Consider the following 18,135-nt stretch of genomic DNA (forward strand, 5'->3'; position numbering starts at 1 on the left):
CCCATGTCTTTAAATTGCATTTCTTCCTTTTTAATTTAAGCACCTCAGCTATGAGATTGAAGGGAAAGGGAAGGGGAAGGAGAGGAAGGGTCTAGGCACAATGTAGGAAAGCTTTTCTGCTTTTTTTCCTATCACTCCATCCGCTGCAGTATTAAGCATGTCTGATGTGATTCCTGTCAAATGCAAATGTCACTACCTCATACGTCAGCCTACGGCACACTTTGACTGCATGCTCGACAAAAATGAAAAGGGAGTAGTCTTTGCGCTTTGCGTTTGTTGAAGAGTCCGTTCCTGGAGGTATACTTGCAATTACAACAAAATGTGTGATGATGGTGAGAATATGTGAGTCAGTTGAACAACTTCCTGCATGAGGTAAATTAGGCACACAATCCACAAACCATGGGCCGGACTGACGGACTGACGGAGAGACAGACAGACAGACAGGTAGATAGATAGATAGATAGATAGATAGATAGATAGATAGATAGATAGATAGATAGATAGATAGATAGATAGATAGATAGATAGATAGATAGATAGATAGATAGATAGATAGATAGATAGATAGATAGCTACCAATAGAGATGTACATGTACATGTTCTTACCACAAGGGGATGCTCTTTCTCCCTTATCACTGTTTGCCTGTATTACAGTACTTATGTAAAGAGAGGTTATTGCCACGAGAGGGAAGCAAAGGATTAGTTACTTACATGGCTCATTACTTACATGGAGACAAGAGAAAAAACATTACATTCGATGTTCACATTATGGTCGTGGGATGTAGCCGACCGTCAATTAAAATGACAAAAACTTTATGGTCCTTTATTGCCTCCCATATACAGTTATTTACAGAAACGCACCATCGCAAACCAAATAAATACATTCACATTCACATCACACACACACACACACACACACACTCACACCCACACACACACATATATATATATACATATATATATATATATATATATATATATATATATATATATATATATATATATATATATATATATATATATATATAGTGTTTAAACTGTGGATTGTAAAATTAATTAACGTGCGTGGAGCCAAAATTGTCTCAAAAATACTGGGGAGCTGCCTTTTCAACTGAGCAAGCAGCATTATAACATAGGCTACAGACGGTGCACTGGATAATCAAATAAGAAATACCAATACCAGTCTCAATGAATTTATTATATTTTGTGATTTAATACACGTAAACAAACGAGCACAAATATGCTTTAATTTGATACTCGAATACAGTATTTATGTTGTCTCCATCCTTAATTGTGGTTGGATGCGTTTTGTGCGCATGCGCAAAGACAGGGCAGCGGAATCGTGGCTCCGTTAGCATCCCGAGCTAGCGGATTGCTTTGCGAGAAGGCGTCTAGCCGTAAAGATAAAGGCTACTTCAAATAACTCCGCCTAATCCTTGAGCTAACCATTATCCCTCCATGGTGCCCGATAAAAAGGAGATAGCGTTAATAACCACGCACTGTCGCCGTAATTAGCCGCCGAGCAAGATACCGATTGGGCGAAAACTGCGTTGCGCGTGGAAAGACTCTATTTGGAATCATTATCACGTTTGTGTTTTAATACATAGAGTAGCCTCGACATATACTTGTCGGGATGAGGTTACGGACTCAGAGACAACAATGTGCGATGGAGGGTGATGGGAAGAAGATGGACCAAGCGCCTCCGTTCAGAAACCCTTTTGTACATGTCTTGAAATTCACCCCAATTGAAAAAGCTAAGGTAACGATTATGCATGCGTACATTTGTTTCAATGGACTCTTATGACTTTTTGTGGTAAATAATGCGGCAAGGCTGTCACTACTATTAATGACGTTTGTTTTCTTTTTTTTCTGCATGTATACCAGTCAGCTGTGCGAGTACGAGCCAGTTGGCTAACATTAGCTGCCTAAAGGGTGCATTCTCTCATCTGCTATATTTGCCAGCTTTTAAATAATCTTAACAAATTAGCCATTTTAACAATACTCTGTTAGCATCGTGCTGTAGAGAAGTGGCTAATAAACATAAAACAAGCTCGTTCAAGGAATCTTAAAGCATGGGAAAATGTCACGATTTAAAGAGCGTGGCCAGCCCCCAATGATGGGCCTAGCTTGTTGCTTTTAAACTAATGTTTTGGTTACTTGAAACACAATTGTTAGTTTTTGTTACATTAAGAGATGAACTCAGAGTATGATCGATTATTTACTTTAGAGAATGTCGTTTTATACGCTATTGTAGACCGTTATATCGTTATTCCCACATTGTTGCTTCCGCACATCCCATTCAACACGTGAAGTACATTTGACAGTTTTCACACATTTAGGTTCAGAGAGAAAGATAGTATGTCAAATGTCACGCTGCTCAAGTAAACTGCTCAACTTTGAGACAGCAGTATAAAAGTTTTTTAGTGTGATCCATTCTGGAATCTTCCTTGTGAAATTAATATTACGACGTGTCGCAAAGACGTGCAATAAATAATTGTGACTCTGACCAATCAAATGCAACCTCAAAAATGCATCGCCACCAAATAGGAGAATAATATTTGGGGTATCACTAACACTAAATAACATAACATTGTAAGTTATGACAGTAGATATTTTGCCGTGATCGGCAATTCTTCCTGCTAGCACTATTTTGCCGTGAATGGCTCTGATAGTTCAATCGCCGGACTGGGCGTGGTTCCTGCCTCACTTTACCCCCTTCTGTGTCTTTTCAAGAAGTTTTCATTTGGCTGCTATCGGCCTTACCTGCCTAACCATAACCCCCACAACATAGGCTGTTTTCAAGAAATTGTTGTAAAAATGGTATTATGGTGGTGCCTCTTTGTTCTGTGATGACGATGGGTCACTTTTCGGTTTGCCTTTCAGAGTATTTTTGCTATGGACCTGGGCGGTCATGTACAGACCTGTGCGCATTATTGTAACACGTGATAGCACTGAGAACATATTTTTGTTTAATAAAGTGAGTACATTCATATGGACATTTAGCCCATTTTTGCTCACTGCGATCGACGGCTGTACTCGGTCCAAACCATTCACACGTTCCACAATGCGTTTCAATGAGCGGAGAGCTTCATTTCACCAAGACCTCCATTTTGACTTGTGACTTAAACTCAATTGCCAATAAAGCGGGTATCAAACCCGAGACGTCACACTCACGGGGCATATTCACTAGCGCAGAGTTCACACTTGTTCTTGCGCAGTTCACAGCAAAATAGCATTAGAAGGCGAGTTGCCAGTCACAGCAAAATAGCCACTTCCTCAGTTATTACAGTTAATTAGCTAAGAATACATTGGGCCTGCTTATTTTGAATGCTTGAATGCAGTGGTTATGTTTTATTTATCCATATTTTTTCTCTCTTTGTTTACAGATGGCAGTTATGACAGTCACGCTATTCCCCATCCGTCTACTCATAGCTGCATTTATGATGCTGCTGGCTTGGCCTTTTGCATTTCTGGCCTCAGCGGGACGCTCTGAGACTGCTGTTGAACCCCAGTGCCTCTGGAGGAGGTGGGTGCCCTGTTGTGAATGAGTGTTTGAAGTACTGGTCAGTGGTCACGCAGCGGATTTTGACATTATGGTTGGCACAACTGCAAAATGGTCTATGAGATTGTATAATCTGCATCATTGAGAGAAATCATACTGAGTTACCTCATCAATTACGTATTGCAAATAAACACAAAAATATGATGTAGGGCAATTTTTTGTTTTAAGTTGTATTGATCAAAACGCAATGCACTGTGGCGCTACTAGGCAGTGAGACAACCAATACAGCGTGCGGACCGTCGAGTAGCCACTCTCACCTTCTGTGAACTTGTAACCTACTCATAATATCTGAGGCCCATATCGCCAAACTGAGTGAGCAATCTTATTTCAAGTTGCATTAGTGCTGCTTTGTTGCTTTGCACCTTTTTACACATTATTCACAGTTTTTGTTTACAACGTGAGCTATATAGTATATATACTAGCGGTTTAGCATATTAGAGTTGATATATTTTATGTTATTTTTATGTTTTTTTTGGGGGGGGGCATTTTGTCATTTTCATTAAAAAATACATATTGAATGTTTGTACATTAGTGTTTTATAGTCCTTGTATACTTGTACTTGTTGGCAGTTGCATACATTTGATCTACATGTGTAAGTTGCTGGTAACTGAAGCTTTTAACCTGAATTCTCTTGGTTTCAGACTGGTCGACATCATTTTGAAGATCATCATGCGGGTCATGTGGTTTGCGGGTGGCTTCCATTGGATGACTGTTAAAGGGCAGAGGGCGTTGCCTGCCGAAGCGCCCATTCTCACTCTAGCACCCCACTCTTCTTACTTTGATGCCATCCCAGTCACCATGACAATGGCCTCAATTGTCATGAAAGCTGAGAGCAAGGATATACCCTTGTGGGGAAGTGAGTAACTATCACTGATTTTTATGATTTTGAAACCTATACTGTAGGTTATGCAGAATTAGGGTAGGGGGGAAAATGGCTAAGTCAACCACAAATACTGGTTGACACAAACATTTCTGCCACAAAATATATTTGATAATTTCAAAACCCCAACCAGTTCAGGTTGTACCTCACCTACTGCCCAAAGACAGCTGGGACAGGCTCCATCCAGCATGCCCACGACCCTCGTGAGGATTAGCGGTTCAGGTAGTGGTTGGATCGATGTTTGCAACACCCAAAACCCTGTTCGGCCAGCTCACTGACGCACTCAGTCACATTCGATAATTCTAGTATCAGGAACGCAGAGTACAGTCTTCTGAACTCTGCAAGTACGGTCTTGGTAAGACTGATCTCAAAGAACGTATTTATAAGAACGCTAGTCTCTCTTTGTAATTGTGTACACTAGAATTCATCACAAAGATCAAGGGGGAATAAAAAGTAAGAAACGTGAGTACTGTCTTCCGCTGTTGTTAGGGCTGTTTCCAGAGAAGAAAATATATTGCTATGCAAAGTTTAAATTTAGTTAAAAAACAAAACACATGGTCGTTCATGAGGTGAATTGTGTTACTTTCTCTTCTCTATTCATGTGTTCTTCAACCAAGCAAAAAATAAATATTAATCTGTCCAAATATTTGATTTCGATTACCAAAATATTTAATATCTGCAGCTGCAGCCCTTAATTTTGTACTCACACTTTATCACCGCTTGGCCATGTAGATGTACTTTGTAGCAAGCTATGCTAAGCTAAGTTAGCAAGAGAAGCTTTAACTCAGACAAGACAAGTTTAACCATAGAGAAGGATTTAGTACTGAACAAGCTTATGTGTCGTCACAGTATGTCCCGTAATCATTTAATTTGCGGAAGCAAAACATCCAATAATTTGGTATGACCTGTTAAACCAACATAGCTTTACCCGGCGGGGGATAAACATTGCATTTTACCCGAGTAATCGATAGAATAGTCAATAGGATCATTGATTAAAAGGTTTGTGACGGTCCTGTGCATAATCCTATGCAGAAAATGATAGAACTGTTTATACAAGCCAATAAGTGCTAATGATATTTTAATTCAGGCGATTGCCCTTATACTTAACATATACATTTTTACAGAACAGCATGGTTGGAATTGATATCAACATGCTGTGCCTAGGAACGTGTGAAGATACAAATCCCGCCCCTTTCACCACCAAACAGCACTTTCTGAAATGTCCATGTAATCTTGTATTGCCTATCTAAATTTGCTCTGCTTGTCAAATGTATGGGATGAACCAGAACCCTTTGCTCAAACTCAGCAAGTTGAATCCAAAATAGGTATTAAGACTTGATCAACCACACCACGGTGCCGCGTACAAAGTGCGTCTGAGGGTTGTAGTCGTAATCCCTTTCCATCAGATCACGGTTGGAATCAATTACATTATTTGCATGACCTCACTTATCACCTTATGCTGCCCTTGTTCTGCTTGTTTTAGTAACGATTTACATCGGGTTACGGTTCCCTCCTGTAAATTGTTTAAGTTTTTATGGATAATTGTTGCACAAATTATATGTTAGGGGTGCAGCTGTATAGGTAACCCACAATTTGGTCTGTTCCTCGGTTTTTGGGTCACATGTCAGTACGGTTGTGGTACAGGTTTTATGCATGATGAAAACATATTTTTTCTCAAATCAAATAGTTATTAATCTACTGAACCAATACAGCCCTTTCTGGCAACAGTGCAGAAATCATACAAGCGCATTTTAAACGGTTGTAAAAGTGCTAGTCTGTTTTCTTCTACTTAAGAGGTGAGTGTTGCTAGAGCCTTTTCTATTTTGTGCTCTCACCTTTGACTCTATCTTTCCCCCCAGCTTTGATAAAGTACATCAGGCCAGTGTTTGTATCACGATCAGACCAGAATTCAAGAAAGAAGACTGTGGAAGAGATCAAACGCAGAGCCCACTCTGGAGGGAAATGGCCACAGGTAAAGGAACATGCCTCGAAAAGGGGTTCATTGATGATCACTGTGGATATGTTTTAAACGGAGCATTCTTATGAAGGCTCCAGTTCAGACAGCTTGAAAGCTTTCACTCATCAATTAAACCTCTAAATTGAACACAATCTGTTCACTGATTCTGTTTGGCTTCTGATTTGTTAAAAACAAAACAAAAAAATCATTCCCTTTGGGATTATAATTTAGAATCATTGGTTCCAAAGTCAAAGTCGGTCAATTTATTAAGTTATATTTGATCATACAGTAACATAACGGTCATACAAATAAAGTTGTACATCAATGTTTCAGCGTAAGATTTGATTCAAAGGTTTGTGTCCTGATTAAATAGCTGTCTGTTGCCATCCTTTGTTTTCTTTTCAACATGGAAGGGGGGATAATTCAACATTCATTTATATATATTTGTTTTCCGTTGATACTGCACCCCGCCACCCAAGCTTTTATGTAGGTATTTTTTTTATTTATTTATGATGTCTGCATTTCTTTCATGCAGATAATGATATTTCCAGAGGGAACCTGCACAAATAGATCCTGCCTAATCACCTTTAAACCAGGTAAGCGGGTCATCATTTTTCTTTTTCATTCTTGTTTCAGATGTATCTATATGTGAGCACAGATGATGTCATAAATTTTACTTTTGTTTAAAACCAAAGTATTAATGGAGGTCCACTTTGGTTTTTCAATTATATTTAAAATGTGAATGTTCTTTGTTTGTAATCCAAAACCTTTACATGTATTCATTTTGGTCTTGTAGGGGCCTTTATCCCAGCGGTACCAGTGCAGCCTGTTGTAATGAGATACCCAAATAAACTGGTATGATTCTTTAAATCATGATTATGTAAGCAGTAGGCCTGAACAATTTTGAAAAGTTTTTAAAAAACACACTATTCAGTGCATCAGGAAAGTATTCAAAAGCTGTGAATACTTATGTACATGTAATTTCTTAGTTTTTTTATTTTTAATACATTTACAACGATTTTTTAAAGTTTTTTTTTTAAAAAGTGGGTGGTGTTGTGTGTAATATTTTGAGGGGGAAAAGGAATTCATTCCATTTTAAAATGAGGCTATAGCAACAAATGAGGGGGGGGGGGAGGTGAAGCACTGTGAATACTTTCCGAATCTATATTCCAATAAACATCAGTCACATTCATAATACATAAATGTTTTGGTCTCATGCTAAAATTAAGCAAAATGAACCATTAATTAATATAAATTTAACTTAACATGTCGACTTGCAGTCTTTTAGTTCACTATAACAACTTCTAACAGTCAAATCATTCAATCATAGATCAGATTACAACAATAATGCTAACACATTTGTGACAAATCTGTGATATTTATGTATGTATATGTACACACACACATATACACAAATGTGTCCCTATTAGCAATTGTTGGTTTTGCACTTCCAATTTAAAACAATAATGCTCTAATGATGAGTAAATTGTGTCAATCTTTGAAGTTCTGTGTAACGTGTTATTCTAGAGACATCTGGTGGCCATTTTTGGGCAAAGCATTAGCGTAGAGCACAATAAGCAGTCTAATTTTGGGCATTACGATTTATTTATTTTTTAATTGACTCAGTCATGATTAAATTGTATACTGGAAGACTAGCTCACAACTTTTGGAAGTGTGCGTGTGTTCTTTGCATAAGTTTAAACCTATTTCAAAATTCAGTCGTGACAATATCAATGTTGTTCACAGTATTGAACTTTGTAGCAAACTGTAAAACTGCAACTGAAAATGCTCTTATATAGAAAATACTGTTTCTTTCATTTACCTGTCTATTTTGTCTTGTGAAGGATACAATCACATGGACATGGCAAGGGCCTGGCGCGTAAGTATTTTTGCTTTCACCATGTACAATACTTGTTTTTGCTCCTTTTGTTTGATGATTGAGGTACTTGGAGCAACATGCGTATTTCCTCAGCACCTACATGCAAACCAAGTATTTTTTGTCAATTTTTCTTCATTGTGTTTATTTTGTATTTCTTTTTTCTGTCCAGGTTTAAGATCTTGTGGCTGACATTATGCCAGCTGCACAATGTCTTTGAAATAGAGGTAAGTTATATGTGTGCATCTCATAGTTCATGAAGTAATGCTGTACACGATCTCAGGGGATAATGAGGGCGGATTTTGAATGGCAAATTACCCTAATCATTTAAATAAGTGTGTCTCTTTCTGCAGTTTCTTCCCATTTACACTCCCTCTGAAGAAGAGAAAAGGAACCCTGCTCTCTTTGCTATCAATGTGAGACATGTCATGGCCAAGTAAGTTTTGAAATGGTTTGTTTTTTAGTTGTGTAAAAAATCCAATACGACTCAGAGAACTGTACATGTAATAGATTACATGGCTCAATCATCCCCCGCCCCTCTTTATGGAGCAATTTTACTTATTAATGACTTCATCTGAGGAGCATTTGACTAATGTTTTACTAATTTCTTAATCAGTTACGGAGAGGTTCAATGCAGGGGGTATCCATCCATCCTCCTGAAAATTCTATAGAAGAGTCTTGTATTTGGATAAACAATATTTATACTAAATACATTTTGCTGTATAATGAAGAAAAGAGTTTCTTTTTTTAATGTAATCAACAGGTTATATTTAAATCCACAATTCGCACAGCAGCAACCTGTGTTTTATTGTCTATAAATATTTAATGTGACTGCAAATTCAAACAATTTAAAATTTAGCATTTCTTTGACAAAGCATTAAATCGAAAAGGCATTAACTGGCTTCACTTGAGCAGCTAACATTTGTGTTTGTTTAGTACAGGGGTAGGCAAGTTCGGTCCTAGAGAGCCGCAGATGCTTGGCTGTTTTAGGTGGCTGATTAATAAAAGGCTACAACAAAAAACGCAAATCCACTATGTATTTTTATGTACCGGTACTAACAGCACAAACACTATAACAAGGGTAAGAACAATGCTTTATTATGGTGAGGTGACTATCACTATGGTAATGCGAGCAACACAAAAACTGGGGTAATTTGTAGATATAACAAAAAATGTGAAGCCACATTTTTATGTAACTATATTAGTAGCGCCCTCCTTAAATGTGTCAAGCTGGCGCATTTAAGAGATCGATAGATTTAAGGAGGGCATGTTATATTGGCATAACATAACAAGGCACCACAGAACAAATATAAAGTCCATGAGTAACTTACTCACCATAATGCGTGGGAATCACCTATAGCTGTAAGTCCATGCACTTTTCTTTTTCTTCTCGGTCATAGGCTCCTGTGTTGTCTCATCACTGGGCCTTTCCTTCGTTGCAAAGAAAATCTCCAAATATGTCAGTTTTTTTTTCTCATTTTGCTAACTTGTCGATTAGCATCAGCGGTACACGACTGAGATAATTAGCATCTTGGCATGCGTCGAGAGAGAATCCGGTCACTTTTCAGAATAAAATATTTTTAAGCCTCGGCTAGTCAATTAACCGGAAGTATAGTTTTTTTATTCTTTCAACTGTGGCCCAGTCTAAAGTGGCCCACAAGTGTTTTACATTACATACATTTTGATGGAAGCAACTTTCACAGATGGATTGGGAAACTTTATGAATGAATGTGCAATATCCATTGTGACGCCTTCGTATCGTTATGTGTATTGTAAAGAGGCCTGAAACAATATTTTCCCGTGTCGGTTTTAGTTGTTTACCCCGGCCGGGGCCCCAAATGATTAGCTACGGCCCTGTGCTGAGCTAGTGACATCGTAAGCCATCTGACATACCCAAAGTGTTATTAGCAGCTCATGCATTGCTGAAGAAGACAGCTAGTAGCTGCGAGAACGAATGTGAATTGCATTGACCTTTCGTATAGTTCGTAAAGTGTACATATTTCTTTTATTTGTTGGGAGTGTCATATTATGCTTAACTTTCCATTTGACAGCTTTTTTTAGGGGGGGGGGGGATTCTTAAGGACTGCAATGTATTTTTGTGTTGTCCATACACTAAAGACATGCCATTGTCTCCCTGGACACAGAGCCCTTGGGGTCCCCATCACAGATTATTCATTTGAGGACTGCCAGCTCGCCATGGCAGAAGGCCTGTTGAGACTGCCAGTTGACACCTGCCTGTTGGAGTTTTCCAAACTTGTCAGGAGACTAGGGTAAGTCGATCAAACCTCACTGTAGTCTTCGTTGTTGTTGAAGTTAATAATTTAGAAGCAGTACTCAAATTAGTCTATAAGGTGTATGAAATGAAGTTCTACAACTATCTGACTCGTGAAATGTTTTCTGTTTCCTAATGTTACTGAGCACACTATATATGATAATTTAATTTCCCGTTACAGGCTTAAACCCCCAAACCCTGAAAAGGTGCTGCAGGATTATGCAAACAGATCCAGGAAACTGGAAGGACAGAAGCTGCCCTTGGATGACTTTGCTCAGTTCTTGGATGTGCCCGTTTCAGATATGTTACAAGACACGTTCTCCCTTTTTGATGAGGTAAGCATTTTCTGTCTTAATCTCTAAAGTCTGAAAAATGCATTTGGTTGACAAAAAAAATTAAAGTTTCTTAATTTTTAATGGCAATGTCAATGCATTTGTGTCAATGAAACCAGTTCATGGATGAACATGGTGACTGTTTTTGTCTTTTATAACTTTTGCTTTCCCAGCATGAAGATAATAGCGTGGATATCAGAGAGTATGTGATAGCCTTATCTGTTGTATGCAGACCTTCTAAAAGTCTGGAAACGCTGAAATTGGCCTTCAAGGTAAGTTGTGTTTCAATCTTTTAGCCCTTCTAAGCACCAAATTGAATACTGTTTATCGTATTTAGTGTGAGCTTTGTTGTGTAAATTAGCAAAAATCTGCAAAACTGGGTTAATTAAATGTTTTAAGATTGATGATGAAAAATAAACTCCTGTTGTGGTTGCATGAAAGCTTTAACCTATATACATTTACAGTTGAACAGCTATTTCATCAATCGTAAAGCTGAGTAAGCACTATAAATGTGGGCCTCATTAGATTTTCAGAACATATTTTAAATAAAATATATTCTTAATTCTAATAAACTTTATTTAATAGGCACCGAATCTCCTTTTCCCCATTAGTCTCAGAACCATAGAGCAAGTCAAGTAGGTTCATTCAACTAATAGTATATGATGTGCTGTATATACTGTGATGTCATTTTTAAGATGTTTGAAGCCGAGGAGGATGGCGCTATCACAGAAACAGAATTCGCAATTATTCTGAAGACCGCTTTGGGAGTGACTCACCTCAGTGTATCCTGCTTGTTTGCTGCCATTGACAGCGAAGACACAGGAAAGATCACATTTGGTGAGAAAAGCAACTCTTTTTTTACATTTATGAAACACAATAGAACATTTGTATGGAGGACTGAAACTGCCCAAATAAAAAATAAATAAATGACGAGAGAAAAAAGAAGAAAAAAAATAGAGATTAAAAATCAAATTAAATAAAAAAATGAATATGAATGGAAATAAAAACTATGTATATAAAAGAAAAAATAAATACAAAAATAGCATTTTTATTTATTGATTGATATTTAATATTTACTTTTGTATATATAGATAGTTGTTTTTATTTCCATTTATATTGAATTTTTTTATTAAATTTTTGAATTAGAATTTTTATATCCGTTTTTATTCATTTATTTATTTATTTAGTCGTTCATTTATTTAAATTTTTTGGTCCTCCATACATTTCAACTTAATTTGGGTTTAAAAGTAAAAGCATCCCACAATGATGTATTTATTTATTAGAAGAAAAGCATTGTGTTAAGCCTTTGTTAATATTATCATGGCTATGGGAATGAGTGAGTAAATTAATGAATGCATGAATAAAAATTACTTTATTGCACAGCACAGGAGTACACAGCAATGAAATTCCTCAAAGTCTTCTTATTAAAAGAGGTTTTCTGCTGCTTTTGTCATGTCGCCCTCTTGTGGTGTCTACAGAGAATTTCAGGAGCTTTGTGGAAGAACACATGGACTTTGCAGAGGAATACCTGTACCCTGAAAATTCAGGCCTCCTCACTGGTACCTGCCAACACCAACAAACAAATTCAAGACTGTCTTTTCACAATGTGCATGACACTGCCAATGCCAAAATAACTAATGGCATATGCCCTGATTTCAGCCCCAATGATCATGACAGCACAAAACATGGACTCAAGAAACACAATTGAATGAGTTAAGAGTGTGGTTGTTGAACAACAAACATCTCTCCTGGTGAGAGGTTGTTATGTGGCGCATGCTTGGTGTAGTGGGTTGCATTTTTTTTTAACTGAAAGGGAAGAGATGTTTACCTTTTTGCTAGTATTATGTTGACAGTTTTCTTTAGTAACGTTCTACATGATAGCGGTTTGACTTCTGTTTATTACTTTTTTTGGGGTTATTTCAGATACAATGCATAAATACTTGAAGGGCACTTATTAAAGGTCGGGGCAATGTTTGTCTTTTTTTTCTCCCCGTAGCTGCATTTTTAAATAGGCTGTGCATGTTTATAGCAAGAGGAAATAAAGCCTTGACAATGAAAAGGAACACATTTGGGAAAATAATGTGTTTCAAATGTATATTTTCCCCCCTTTTTTATGGTAGCTGCCTTTTGGCTAGAGTGTGTGGACATAGCATTTTGTGCAGTATTGAGGAGTATTTTACATAAAGGTCCACCCGAGTTGACCAGTGACAATTGTACCACTTGAAGCAATTTTGTGCTTCAAGCCAAATTTGAGGTGAACTCGGGTCTCTTGAGTTGGTTACCTTTTTGCTATGAGCTTGTTAAATATTATATTTATACAAAATTTTTGATTTAGCTCAGGGTTCAGTAACACAAATGACAAACTTGTATGATGTCATAATTTTTGACTTTGGCTTTTGTGCATGTCTTTTCTTCGTATGACATCATGCAGTACTGTTCTGCCTACTTTCATTTGTTTGTCTTTTCATTGATGAAATGACACAATGTGGACCAAAAATGTGTTTGATGATTATGTCACCTGTTATATCTGTACTGTCCCTTTCAGTTGGTGTGGTGTAATGGCTTTAAAACGGAGAAGGGGGGATGGGGGGACTTCAGGTGTGACTGTTGAAAGCACATGTTGTTTTGGTGGCTTAGGTGGATTTTATAAGACATGTCATTCCAAATTCCCTTTCTGCCTTACATTGCCATACCTTTTGACCATTCCTACTTAATTCAGTGCATACATAGCTTCAATCACTTGGAAAGGGAAAACAATGCAAAGGTTCTTATTTTTGTATAAATTCTCAATACAATGACATGCAGCCTGAGGCTAGTCCTAAAAGCATGATGCAATGATATTAATTTTGATCACTGCCCAAAAATGGAAACTCATTTTGTACGTATTCCTTTGTTTTGTTTTGTTTTGTTTTAAATACAAAAGGGATATTAGCACCACTGTTGAAAGTTAAACTTGGAGAGATTATTAATCCCTGTATTATTATTATTATTATTACAGCACTGTTTGAAGACCATGCTTGCGTGTCTTTCTGTTACGGCTTTAAGTAAAGCAATGTTCCACTTTTATTTTTTAAGGAGTTCTGTTATGTATTTTGAATATTCCAAATGCGGGGCATTTTGAGAATCTTTGATATACGTATACAAATGAATTATTTTATGATTTTTTTTTTTACTGCCCTGATTACGACCTATGGTCTCTGCAGATTGTTGTTACTTTTTTTCCTATTAATGCTAGTTGACTGCTCCCGACCGAAATGCAGTTTTAGTAGGGAAACCGATAGCCTTGAATATAAATGTTATGCTTGATAAGAGAATGTATAGACAATCTTGTCACAATCAAAAGCAACTCCAAGCAAACTGAAATCTTTTTCTTTCTTTTTTTACAAAAAAATTTACATTTTTGTCCTTTTGACGTAATCCTTTGTTGAACTACTTACTGTGAGTGTACAAATGTGTCAGGCCTTGAGGTGATGTATGCGCCGCATGACAGGCCACAAGACACAAAATCCTCCAAAGTATGCATATTCAAATGAAATGTTGATACTGAATCACAATACGTTTAGCATTGCTTTACATTTGTTTTATTTCTTTAGAATATGTTTGCATTTGTGCTTGCACTTTAGTTTTCTTTATTTTGTAAAGGTTCACATATAAAGCATGCAATGTCTGTTTAGGTTTTTTTTTTATTAGCAATAGTTTCTCCATTGTAGGTGACAATAGGTTTATAAGAAGCTGCACCATTCCCTATATTTTAGACCAAGTTTGGGTAATTTGCATACCTAAAATCCAACTTTTAGACTAACTTTATGCGTTGTCTTGGATTGTTGAACATTTCCAGCATGAATGAGAATGAATGACTTTGCAAACTTAGAAACATCAAACAGATTTGAATGAATAGGAAATGTTTGCACCGCGCAGTGGAAATGTATTTCATATTGACGGGTGTTTAATTACACAATTTCCATGTAAATGTGATGCAAACTATATTTTGTATGTCAAGAGAAGAGGGAGACATGACTGTGAAATACGAAAAACAATGGCAAGAATTTAATGTTTGAAATCACATTAATTACCCCTTGTGTTTTTATTTATTTCATACTTACTAAATCATACTTTTGATGTGAAGAGAATGCTATTATTGAGTACATGTTATGTCAGTATTTACACCTGTATACATTTACAGTCTTATTCCTGCATTTTTCATCTTGCTGACCCTCTGAATAACTTGTATTTATGCTGCCTGCTAAACAGTTTGTCCATCATTGAGCCGAAGAAGAAAGATGCTGTGTACTTTTGTCAGAGCAATATTGTCTTTCTGATGGTTCTCTGCTCGTGGACTAAACACCTGTTTCCTCTTTAGCTTTACTTCACCTCTTTTCATACTCGTTTTGTTTTAGAAATGCGTTTTGATGGGGAGTCATTATTGCAAGCTACTTTGCATTTGTCTATAAGGACTGCTATGATGTAACTTGTTGATGTGACTCTAATAAAAAGAGAAAACTGTTTTGAACTGTCTTTTAATAGGGGGTGCTTGTGTGAAATTTGCTTGTGGTGCGACGAATGATGATATGACTGAATTCTACACAAGGTATTTGTGATGACGCCCCACTTGGCTATCATTGACTGCAGGGAATTTGGTGCGCTTAGTAGTCGACTTACAGTATGTCCTATGATTCCTTTATTATTTAAATCCTTTCACATACTTTGTTGAACAAAAGAATAAAGTGGTCGGACGAATATGTGTAATATGAATTGACATGTATTTAACGGATGGTGTTCCACAGGGTTCAATTCTGGGGCCTCTGCTGTTTTCATTGTCTTTGCTGCCCCTTGGATTCCATCTTAAGAAAACAGCAAATATTTAAATGTCGTTGAGTTGACTGATGGGAATCAGCGTCCTAACTGCATAATTTGCGATGCCAAGTTGAGCAAATCTTGTACAGCTAGCTAGCTAGCAAAACTAAAGGAATGAGGAATGGGGAACACAAGAACACAACGCTTACTGAATTCAAGGTGAAGAGAGCCAGAGGCTACCCTGTTCGTTTTGTTCACCAGTTAACTATGTCTTGAATTTGAAAAAATAAATAAAAAATCGTATATTTTTCAATAAAGAAGGGTTCAGTGAAGGTGCATAGGAAACCAGTGGGGTTCAGTACCTCCACAAAGTTTAGAAACACTAGATTTCACGATTTTTTTTTGTTACGCTAACCAGCATACTAACTGCCAAGTTAGTATTCATTAAATTCATGAGCCCCCACTGGGTTTCTCAGCAGCTAATCTGGAAGTTTGTGTTTTGGTGCAATGTTCTGTTTAGAAATGACGGCAGTGGCCTGAATAGAAAAAGAATGTGGCCTCATTCCTTAAATTTGTCTTTCTCCACATTATACACACCTCTGGGTTGTGTATAAAACATGTTATGATAGGGGCGGAGAACTAAATGTAGAGTTTATGTCAGCAACTAAATATTTGTTCTATATACAGTAGTTACCTACCAATTGTTGTTTTCAAAGTAAGCCTTGGCTAAATTTGGCTGTAAATTAATGTAATTGCATTATTTACTAAAATAGGAAAACACTTCTTGTCCTGCATCATTACACCTGCCATTCCTATTTCTCTTGTCCTACTTCACCTTATGTCTTGCTCTTTTCCTCCTCCGCCGCCCTTCCTCTCTCTGGGTCACAGCTGTTGCATTTATGAGAACAACCCACTCCATTATAGTTGTTGTCTGAACCATTGGGGGAAAAAAACTCATACACCCACCATGGCTTACATCGACCCAATGATTTCTGATATGAGACCTGAGGCTTGATGGATGATTGGACTTTGAGGGTGTGTGGGTGCTTTGGTGGCTGTTTAGTGGCTGATTAATCATATTGTGATTGGCTTGCAAGCAACAGGCTGTCATTCTTAACGTAAAGATAATAAATCTGTCCGTGGGGAGCTGGCTGTTTGTGTTATTTGGTGCCTCTTGTCTTGTTATGGTTTAACCAGAATTGGGTGAGGCCGAGGTGTCAAAACTGACTGCATGAAGGTCAGCTGGTCATTGCATGTAAAGATATTTGTCGTCGGCAAGATGGTTAGCTGTGTCGTAGTTACAAACCTCAAGTCCAATGAAGTTGGGTTGTCGCGTAAAATGTAAACAAAAACAGGATTATTTGCAAATCATTTTCAGCCTACTTTCAATTGAATACACTCGTGAACAGTTGTGTGAACCAAAAGTGCAAGACAGTTGCAAGGTATTTATTAGGGACTAGGGATTTCATCATCCACGGTCCATAATAAGTTAATGCTGCCCATTTCTTGGAGCCTGAGCTCATCTGAAATGGACTGGCACAAAGTGCTGTGGTCTGACGAGTCCACAATTCAAATAGTTTTGGGAAATCATGGGCGTTGTGTCCTCCCTGTCAAATAAGAAAAGGACCTTCCAGATCGCTATCAGTGAAAAGTTCAAAAGCCAGCATCTGTGAAGGTGTGTTGGTGCTGAAAGGTACATGCAGGTTTTGGAGCAACATGCTGCCATCCAAGCAATGTGTTTTTCAGGGATGTCCATGCTTATTTCAGCAAGACAATGCCATTCTGCATCATTTACAACACTGTGGCTTTGTAGTAAAAGACCGCAAGTACCTACTTGGCCTGCCTGCAGTCCAGACCTGATTTCCATTGAAAACATGTAGCACATTATGACGTGCAAAATCCGACAACGGAGACCCCAGATTGTTGAGTAACTGAAGTTGCACATCGCCACCTTTTTGGAACACACGACATTCATAAATTTCACGAGTGAATATTTGCCAAAATGATGAGGTCACCTGTTTGTACATTAACTAACATGTAGCCTATCAAAAGTGTATTCATTTGAATAAAGTCATTGTATTCTGTTTTTATATGCATTTTGCACGTCTTCACTTTGAAATTGAAGTTTGTACATATTTTGAGATAGAGTTAGAAGAGAGAAAAGATCACATAAAACTGTTTCTTGGGCTGGAAGATACTTTAATATGCCAGTATTGGTTGGAACTTAGAATTAGTTACAGCAAATCATTACATATGATCCAAATACTTCTCATTCTCCTATATATATATATATATATATATATATTTATAGATCTGTTTTCTTTGCCCGTTTATCACTATTTAGGATAACCAATGGCCACATTATACAGTCTACAATTTGGTGACTGGCATATTTTAATCGGACCTCTGCCATCATATTTTTTAATGTCAATCAATGTCAATAAATACATTAAATGTAAAGA

At 37.3% G+C, this 18,135-nt stretch overlaps 1 protein-coding gene across 1 annotated transcript; it reads left to right on the forward strand.

Moving 5' to 3' along the window:
* The first annotated feature begins 1,316 nt into the window (after positions 1 to 1,316).
* Positions 1,317 to 15,383, forward strand: LOC147172043 (lysophosphatidylcholine acyltransferase 1). Its single transcript, XM_086079015.1, has 14 exons — positions 1,317 to 1,759; positions 3,387 to 3,526; positions 4,204 to 4,418; positions 6,302 to 6,414; positions 6,935 to 6,995; positions 7,196 to 7,254; positions 8,244 to 8,278; positions 8,448 to 8,502; positions 8,629 to 8,711; positions 10,420 to 10,545; positions 10,729 to 10,882; positions 11,053 to 11,151; positions 11,575 to 11,716; positions 12,358 to 15,383. Exons 1-14 carry the CDS (start codon positions 1,634 to 1,636, stop codon positions 12,585 to 12,587), a joined length of 1,638 nt encoding a protein of 545 aa, XP_085935141.1. The 5' UTR covers positions 1,317 to 1,633; the 3' UTR covers positions 12,588 to 15,383.
* Positions 15,384 to 18,135: the final 2,752 nt, after the last annotated feature.

Source organism: Leptonotus elevatus, chromosome 6 (assembly GCF_054856555.1).
Source record: "Leptonotus elevatus isolate MCC_2025b chromosome 6, RoL_Lele_1.0, whole genome shotgun sequence".
Taxonomy (NCBI): Eukaryota; Metazoa; Chordata; class Actinopteri; order Syngnathiformes; family Syngnathidae; genus Leptonotus; species Leptonotus elevatus.

Excerpts from the sequence above, each read along its gene's own strand:
- LOC147172043 (XM_086079015.1), top strand. The coding sequence starts at position 1,634 with ATGAGGTTACGGACTCAGAGACAACAATGTGCGATGGAGGGTGATGGG. Across the intron at positions 8,503-8,628 it reads ACAATGTCTTTGAAATAGAG|TTTCTTCCCATTTACACTCC; the intron begins GTAAGTTATATG and ends CTCTTTCTGCAG. Across the intron at positions 10,883-11,052 it reads CGTTCTCCCTTTTTGATGAG|CATGAAGATAATAGCGTGGA; the intron begins GTAAGCATTTTC and ends TTGCTTTCCCAG.